Source organism: Pinus tabuliformis, chromosome X (genome assembly GCF_031772625.1).
Source record: "Pinus tabuliformis cultivar Carrire ecotype Pingquan chromosome X, CPIR1, whole genome shotgun sequence".
Taxonomy (NCBI): Eukaryota; Viridiplantae; Streptophyta; class Pinopsida; order Pinales; family Pinaceae; genus Pinus; species Pinus tabuliformis.
In genome coordinates this window covers 428,464,485-428,474,282 of record NC_142308.1, presented here as the reverse complement: position 1 = coordinate 428,474,282, position 9,798 = coordinate 428,464,485, and the positions used below count along the sequence as shown (strand labels likewise).

At 37.8% G+C, this 9,798-nt stretch overlaps 1 protein-coding gene across 1 annotated transcript; it reads left to right on the top strand.

The window, feature by feature from the left end:
- Window positions 1-2,323: 2,323 nt before the first annotated feature.
- On the top strand, window positions 2,324-2,938 carry LOC149140399 (uncharacterized). The gene has a single exon (XM_089450973.1). The coding sequence runs from the start codon at window positions 2,324-2,326 to the stop codon at window positions 2,936-2,938; it is 615 nt and encodes a 204-aa protein (XP_089307099.1).
- Window positions 2,939-9,798: the final 6,860 nt, after the last annotated feature.

Sequence of the window (9,798 nt, the reverse complement as noted above, 5' to 3'; positions counted from 1 at the left end):
GCTGGCGAACTTTGAGATCTCGTCCTTCATGAAGCCACCCAATACTGTAGTGTAGTCGGTAGGCCCAACCGCTTCATGACCTCTGCTGAAATAAGGTTCTTTTGGCTGCCATTGTCGACAATGAATTGCAGTGGCGAACCCTTCACCCACATCTGTGAGTGGAAAAGACGTTCCCCCTCCTCTATATCTTCATGCTCATTCTTCTGGATCTTGGCGGTGGCAACAATGACGCTGGGCTTTGCATCAATGATCTACTTCCCTTTGCCATTCCCCTTGTCGGGTTCTAGCTTAGGGTCGGAACATGCATCTGATTTGGAAGCCTTCAACTCGGCCATCAGTGACTGCTTGGTCCGACACTCACTTGTGTTATGAGTGGGACTCTTGTGGAACTCACACCACTTTCCTGTGTCCTTCTTCGGCTTCGTGGTGTTGTTCTTTTCTTGTGGCTTCAACAGGTTTTCTTGGGTCACCCCACCTTGGCTTTGTCCTTTGGTCTTCGGATTTGCAGATCCAAAGTCTCACTTCTTCTGTTTGAACTTTTGCTCGATTGTGACAGCGTATCGGTACACGATGCCGAGCGAGGAGATGTTCAAGAACTCCATCTCTTCCTGGATGTATTTGTGTAGGCAGCTCCGTATTTGAGGACCAAATGAAGCTCAGAGTCCTTGATACCCAACTGTGTGCGAAGGGTATGAAAAATGTTTGTGAACTCCGGCACATCTTGGTCCCTTCCCTGCCGCAGTGTGGTCCATTTGATGTATTTGTCCTCATAGCTTTTGACAGGGTAGTACTGCTCCTTGACGGCATCCCGGAATGAATCCCAAGTGGGTGCGGCTGAAAATAGTGAGCCCGTACTTTCATTCTTCTGCTCGCAATAGGTTTCCCACTAGTCCTTGACGTGGGGGGCTGATTTGAGAAGAGCGAAAACAATCTTTTCCCGACTTGAAAATTCATGAACAGAAAAATACCCTCTAGCAAAATCAACCATTTATCTACGGCATCTGCGTCTATTTGACCCTCAAAGATGGGGATTTCGAAATTAACTTGTACCTTAAATGGTGTGGCATTTCCAGAGTAGCTATTGGAAGTCGATGCGTCGCCTCTGGGTAGTCGCTGAAGGACTTGTGCAAAGCTATCCATCATCACGTTCCTTTGCCGCTTGAGGGCTTCTTCGAGCAAGATTTTGATAGGATGTCCTACCCCCTCGTCTTTCTTCTCATCTGCCATGGGAGGCCGTCGAGGTTTGCGGGGCTGGTCTTGCAAAGGTTCGACCAGTTCAAGCCCTAACTCCTTATATCCTGACCTCATTGGAGACATGCAAAGAAAAACAGAGAAAAAAGTAGACCGCTCTGATACCACTGATCCATATTTAAATAGGAATGCAATAAAATACAGAGATAACCATAAAGAAAGATATGCAACGGAAATAATACTTCATTTCATTACTGTAAAATACTGAAATATGCTTACAAACAGAAATGGAAATAAACCAGCTAGGGCGATGGTAGCCTATCTCTGAGAAGAGATGTGGCGGCTACATGCCTCTGAACTGTGTTACAATGAGGCTCGAAAGCCTATTTATTGCTGAGAAACAATGGAAAACCCTTAACATCCCAAAACCTAACCCTAGAAGATGAAACGCCAAATTGTGGGCCCTGTTTGGGTAAATTGGTACATCAATTTCCCGAGGTTGTAACTTTGGCACCCGATCTTCGTTTGACGCGTACAATAGCTCGTTAGAAAGATCTATCCAAGAAATATAACTTTATGAAGAGAAACATCGGTCCATGGACCCATGTTGCTCTCAGATTTCCCAAAAAACGTCGTTTAGGGCCTCAAAACAACTCCAGAAGTTCAGGACCCGAAAAAACTGCTAAAAATAATAAATTGTGCTACAATTACGAAAACTGAAAAACTGAAAGAGACAGTTGTGGGGGTCCAAGTGGGATAGGTGGGTGGCCACCAACATCCACCTGGATCACCTCTCCTCATTTCACCGGAACAATCTAGCTATGTTGAAGTACGTCAAATCTTGGATGGCATCATCTTGTCTCATGAAATTATTCATTCCTTAAAGAGCAACAAACAGGCAGGTATGCTTCTTAAAATCGATCTTTCTAAAGCTTTTGACAAACTAAGTTGGACTTATATAAAACAATTGCTTACTGCCTTCGGCTTTAGCCCGACCTGGGTCAGATGGATTATGAATCTCATATCATCCCCCTTCTTCTCTATCCTAGTTAATGGAATCCCCTCCAAACCCTACTTCCCATCCAGAGGAATTCGTCAAGGTGACCCTTTATCCCCCTTCCTCTTTATTCTTATGGCAGAAGGTTTGGGTCGCCTTATAAAGAATGTTGTTCAATCTCACGACCTCATAGGCATTTCTGCCCATGGAACCTTTGCTATAACTCATCAACAATTTGTTGATGATAATATGTTGTTCAGACATCCTTCTGTTAGTGAAGCCCGTGCTTTCAAAGCTCTGCTAGACACCTTTTCCATGGCCTCGGGAACCACCATTAATACTGCTAAATCTCAAATCTTCTTTTTCCACACTCCTCCTGCCACCCAAAGAATAATTGCCAGAATCATAGGATTCTCACAAGCTAAACTTCCATCTAAATACTTGGGCGCTCCACTGATAGATTCAGCCTTAAAGCATGCCTCCTGGAACCAACTCATTGAGAAAATCGAAAGCCGCTTATCGTCTTGGACCTACAAAACTCTCAACATGGCAAGCAGGCTTATTCTGATAAAGGCGGTTTTACAATCCATGCCTCTCTATCTCTTCTCAGTTCTTGCAGCACCGAAATGGGCACTCAAAAAGATCAAAGATTTGCAATGCAACTTTTTATGGGGCTCCACAGGGGAAAACCGTAAATGGACGCTAGTAAAATGGGCCACCATTTGCACTCCAAAAAAGCGGGGGGTTTAGGATTGCGAGACCCGCAACACAGTAATACATTGATGGGAGCACGAATATGGTGGCAATGGGTTTCAAGCCCACAGAAGCCATGGGCCCAACTATGGACTGCAAAATATGCGAATAATCATCCGCAGGAAGAGCTGATTAGAATCACCACTACAGACACAGGATCTCTAATCTGGAATGCAGCAAAACAACATAAAGAGCTAATACAAAAGCACAGCTTCTGGGAGATACGCGATGGTTGAACTGCGCGTTTTTGGGTGGATTCGTGGCAACAGAGGCCAAAAATTGCAGAAATCCTTCCCCCTCCAAATCATGATGGAAATAACCTCAACCAAATTGACCATGTATCACAGTACTGGACTCAAAGTAACAATCAAGGCTTTAGGCAATGGAAACCAACTGAACAGATAATACATCATGAAACTGAAGACTATTACTCAGATTTACACAAGGAACTCACCAGCAGGAAAATCAGATGCACAACTGGAAAAGATGTTCTGAGATGGGGTTACACTCCAAGGGGAACTTACACAACAAAAGAAGCATATAAGTTGATGCTCCAAACACAGGAACTAGTAGATCTTGCTTGGACTCATCTCTGGACTACAAGAATATGGCCCAAAATCTCTACCTTCACTTGGTTGCTCTATCATCAGAGAATTCTCACTTGGGATAATTTAATTAAAAGAGGATTCCAGGGACCCTCATATTGTCCTAATTGTCAAAAACAAGGAGAAACTATTCAACATCTCATGGATTCCTGCCACATGGCCAATCAATTATGGGAAAAACTCACTTTCAGATGTCAGCGACCTTGCAGAATCTTGGGGGATATCAAAGGTACCATTCACAATTGGACCCCTGCTCCATATAAAAGCAAACTTTTAAATGTGCTATGGACAACTCTCCCGGGCTTCCTTTTCTGGACAATTTGGAAGGAAAGAAACAAAAGAATTTTCAAAAATCAAAGCACTACATTGGAGATCATCTGGACCAATTTATGTTAGAACATTCAAGAAACCCTCACTCTCCAACAGTGGAATGTTGAGGACTTTCCCACTCAGGCACAGGAACAGAGTATATGGGACAACTGGCAATTAAAGATCCCACAGGTTCAAATTGATCCCAACAAAGCAAGCATTATCAACAAGCAGCCATCACATTGGAACCCCCCTCCAACAAATGTGATCAAACTAAATTTTGATGGGGCCTCAAAAGGCAACCCAGGAAAAGCAGGACATGGTGGAATATTCAGAGATCAAGAAGGCCGACCTCTGCTAGTATACTTTGGTTCAATTGGATGGGACACAAATAATTCTGCAGAACTAGAAGGATTGTGGCAAGGTATGAATCTAGCGCATCAACATAATTTTCATCCTATTATAATAGAAGGGGATTCCCAAATTCTGATACACATGGTTACCCAAATACAAATGGGAACCACAGCTTCGAGAGTCGCTACCAGCTGGAGACTAGCGGCTCGGCTTGAACTAATAGAGCAATGGATGAAAAATAGACGAGCCACCACCTTCATTCATGTCAAAAGAGAAAACAACAAGGTGGCCAATCTTTTGGCAAACATAGGAGTTGAACATGATCAGGTCCTACAATCTAGAACAATCAATATTTTAAATGACCAAACTCAATTACAAGCCTACACTAACCTGGTGCACAAGGAAGCACAACTCTCGGATGTGGGTGCCCAGCAAAGATAGTAAGGTGGCGGCAGAAAGGGATGGCAAGTGGCCATACCACATGGCCCTCCGTAATCCGGCACATCAGTCTAAAAATTGCATTAACACTAGCCATAAATGGCATTTAAGTTGGCGCCGTCTTCAACCAGCCTGCAACTACCCACCTCGACTCCACGCAAAGATGACCTCTGGTGATAATCATACCACCGCACCTGTCTCTTATCCCCTGCCTCTGCAATGTCTATGCCCTCAGGCAGCTGCAGCACCTAGCTCTCGCACTACTACGGGGAGGCGCTGCAGCATCCTTTGTTGCATTGATTTAGGCCCGGGAACTCACTTCACTCAAAGCCTAGCTTGCCATTTCGTATTCCACTTGGCCTCTGCAGCTAATCCCTCCTCTGAGCTACCCGCTAATCCTACTGAGCCTTCTCATCACTTTGAGCTTAATCCTGACAGAAATTCTCATACACGTCTTGTCAACATGCTGAGAACACGACATCGAATGTGTAGTCGCAGGGGTGGAAGTAGAGGAATATTGACTCATCCCCCTCATTCTCCGGCCTCTGAAACCACATCCTCTTTGGCTCAGCAGACTACAGGTTGCTACCCAAACACTCGTAGTGGTAGAGGCCGCTCACGACCTCACCGCCTCCATCTGACGCCCCCTGCTTCGCCTCCTAGTGGCATTCCTTCCAATCCACAGCCGCCTCTCCATTCCGCCCAATTCATCTTTCGTTCCTCCATGAACAGGCCCATCATTACTGCCACCATCTCCATAACCTTTCATGAGAAGGAGCAAGCTATTGAGGGTGGACACCATTCCAGAACAATGCCAGCCAGAGTTGCGGGGAGCTCCCATTCCATCACCTTTAACGAGGAGGAGCAGGCCACTGAAGGTGGTGGCCACACTAGAGCAGAACCAACCATGGTCCAAAAGAGCACTCACAGTGCAGGGACGCAGCAAACTGGGAAGGAGGACCAGCATGACGACGAAGACATGGATCCTTACCATTGTTTTATTGAGGAGGAACAACCAGCGCAGCAGGCAGACAACACGGAGGCTTCAAAGCAGGCAGGTGTCGACATGGAGGCTTACAGATGCTTCATTGTTGAGGAACACCCGTCGTCTCTGCCACGCACCTGATCGGCCACACAACCTGCCACGTGTCTGCTATTCTCAGGTTTTGGGAATTTTGCTTTCTGGTTTCTTTTACGGGGCTTTCAGAAAAACTGCTGGTATTTGGTTACTTGGTTGTTTTTTGTTTCTCCTTGAAAAATTGATAAAAAACTATGCATAATTGCTGGTTTCCCTTGCGTGGGCAACAAGATAATATTGGCAATCTTATTTTGATTCGGACTGGTTTCCCATTATGGGCAATCCAGACTCTGTTTTTGCTATTTTTACCCAACACTCAGGCATGGATATGCACAAGCTGAAGCCTCAGTGTACTATATTTTTCAGTAATAGAATTAGCTTAATTTAGAAAAAAAAAACAATCATTTTATCTAACCCATAAAATAATCTCATTAATAACAAAATATATAATTATTATAATAATTAAGAATTTAAAAAAATACAAATTATATTAGAGCATTGAAACTTTTTCATAATAACATTAAAAAAAGATATCATATCAATTGGCATCCTAAGATTTATAGGAGAATAATTTAACACATGCACTAGATTTAGAATTTCAAATTCTCCTTTCGTATGAGTTCAAAAAAAAATAATGATTACATTTTCTTAACTATTTTATTATATATTTGCAATTTTATGTTGAGTTAATTTTATATATATTTATATGTGATGCTATAAAAGAAATTTAAGTTAAAAAAAAACCATGCAATTAGTTAATTCAATGTGTTAATTTTGTAAATAATATGTTGATATAGTTTACATTTATAATTTTATTTTATTTTTATAAAATTTAAATTAAAAATTAATTTAATATATCATTATTTCACTTTTTAATATATTTTTTTTAAATAATAATTAAATTAAAAATATTAAATTATCTTATATATTAAATTTTTAATTTTTTTTGTTTTCTGTCATTTAATAAAAAAACAAATTCTAAAATCTCTAATTCTAAACCTCAAATTCCGAGGATGCGTACACTGCCTTACACATCACCACCCATGTTTTTATACTCATAATGATAATAAATAATAAATTTCATTGTCATATTTTTATTTTTACCCAATATGACTTTTATCATGATCTGTGGCTGCAAAAATACAATAAATGATACAAATTATAGATAAGCGATAAAAAATTATAATTGTGCCGGGAAATAGCATTTGCGATTTAATATTTTTTCCCTTCCTTTTTTCTTCGCGTGAAAATAGCTTTGGTTTAGATTATGAGCTAGGGATTTATTAAAATTATTGAGGTTTTAAAATAATAATAATTAAAATAAATAAGAAATTAATTAAAGGTTACAAGAGAGAGGAGGGTTACTTTATAATTATAAAGATTAAAATAATAATAATAATTAAAATAAATAATAAATTAATTAAAGGTTATAAGAGAGAGGAGGATTATTTTATAATTATAAAGTGTTTAGGTATTTATGGGATTTAGGTTATGTAACAAATAATAAAGCAAAAATATATAGTTTCTATTAAGATTTTTGTTAGCCAAAAAATATTAGGTAGACACAAATCCTGCATCGTCTAGTCAAAGGATCTCTCTGGAAGGACAAATTTATGGAAAACATCATGAAAAAAATTAGGAAAATTCTGTAAGATATCTTATCCAAAACATATTTTCATGTCCTAAGAGACTTCAACAAAGAAGAAAACAAGCATGCTAACAAGAGATGTAAATTGAATATAGGTGAATTAAAATATTAATGGTCAAATTAGACCTATTATAATCTTCAAATATTAATGGCCAAATCAGACCTATTATAATTCCTTAATAGCAAATGAAGTCTATTGTTTTTTTTAGTTAAATTGGTTGATACAAGAAAATATAAAAATGGAAAATTGGAGGAAACACCCATACAAACAAGTGATCATGAAAGCTTTGATAATCACTTAGAAGCTTTATATGTTGTGAATTATGTGTTTTGTTGGGGCAAATTTGTAAGATATTCACCTACAAAACCTTTTTTTGTTATTCAAATATATTCTTTTTAGAAAAATCATATATCCCTATTGGAAAGAAGAAAACAATTCAAAAATTTTAATAAATTAACTCTTTAATGCTCGATGTATTTGTTGCAAACCACTTACATAATTATATAATACAAATACTCTTTTCGATTAAAAAAATAATAATAAATAAACTACATAAAATATATATATATATATATATAATAATTAATTTAATTTAATTTAAATTATATATATATATATATATATATATATATATATATATATATATATATATAAAATTTAAATAGTCTTTCTTGCTAACCTCTGAGACTATATCTCCCTATCCTTGCACTAAATTGTGATTCATGAAGTTCTTCTTAATATGACCATCCACCTTTGGACTAATCATACTATAGCATGTGCTGCACTACACAAACTTAAGCAATTATCCATGTCAATATTAAATGAAATGGCAATCCACATGGATAAATGTTAATGGGAATGTGTATATGTGTTGTTCAAATCTTAATTAAAGCCCGCCTTAATAATTAGTACCAATTAGTTTCTCTTTAAAAATGAAGATAATAATATCACCATCTTCTTGTTTTGGTTGATTTGAATACTCTTTTTTTCTATTATAAAATGGGGATATCATATCATTAATTTGTGAATATGGCCCCTTCACTTCTTCACGCAAAATAAATTAAGAATACTTTTCCTTTCCCATTTTTTTTAAAAATATGCAATAGAAATATGTTACATATTGTTTATATATGCTTAATTATATTTTTAGATTTGCTTCAAACGCAAATACATATATTATTTTTAGCTTTTTAGATTAAGGATTTGAATCAAAGAATGACAATCAATTCAACCTAAATGCAAATTTAGATTCAAGATCAACAAATTCAAGATCAACAAAGACTTAATTTGACATTGACAAGTGTAATTCTAAAGAATGCATTTATATATAAGACATATTATGCGAATCCTATTATTATGCAAATCTTGTTGATCTACTTAGGATTTTTATCGACTATTACATTAGTCAACCAATTCATAAGGCGAATTGGTTATTTTTACCCAAGCAAAACAAATTCACTATACAAATTGCCTATGGACACACAGACTAAATAAAGATGTCCAACCCCTCTGGCATGTACAACTTCAATTAGTGATTTTGTAGTGCTTCTCCAAGCAATATTTGTGTGCTTCTTCACTACCTCATTCGATTAATCCCTAGGGTGTAGAAATCTCCTCCAACCTTAAACTTCTGCAATGCTCCTCAGGGAATATTCTTGCAACATTCCTCCACCACATTATTACACTATTTCCTGACCTCTTAAATCTCCATCCTGATAAAGGAACATGGCCCTTTATTAGTATGCATCTTTTCCACATTTCTACATTTTCTCAACACTTTGTTGTGCACATGCATAGTAACACATGTACATTGACCAACATTTTCCATGAACATGCAAATAAATGCATTAAATACCTAGGACATGTGGTGGGTTATGTATCATCTATGCACTTTGAACATCCACATCCAATGTCTCATTCTCTCGATTTGTTCATAACTATTTATCAACCTTGAGCTATCTCAAAGCATTTTTCAAGCGCATGAAGTGTCAACACATTTTCCTCTGTAATCTTCACCTCCAAAATAATTTTCTCCTTAGCAAACGAAATCCTTTATATTGAATCAAATCTCACCATAGTTAGGGAAATTTTTTCCTTGGTTTCTATGGAAATATTCTCCATGATGGTCCCTCATTTAGCTATGTTGTGAAAGATATCTCCTTATTCCATAACTAAGATATGCATCACATTCTCCACTACTTATGGGCTTTGTTTCTCAGGCTTTTGTATTTTGCAACTTGCAAATCATCCTTATCTTTAATGATTTTATTTTCTATAATCTCCTCCTTCAAGAGGTATTTAGCTTCAAGCTTCATGTTTGATTTATTGACTTCTAATCATTCACTCATCATATTTGGACTTGAATATAAATGGTTGTTGTAGGCACAAATATGCAAAATTGATGAAAACATATTCACTTTGCAC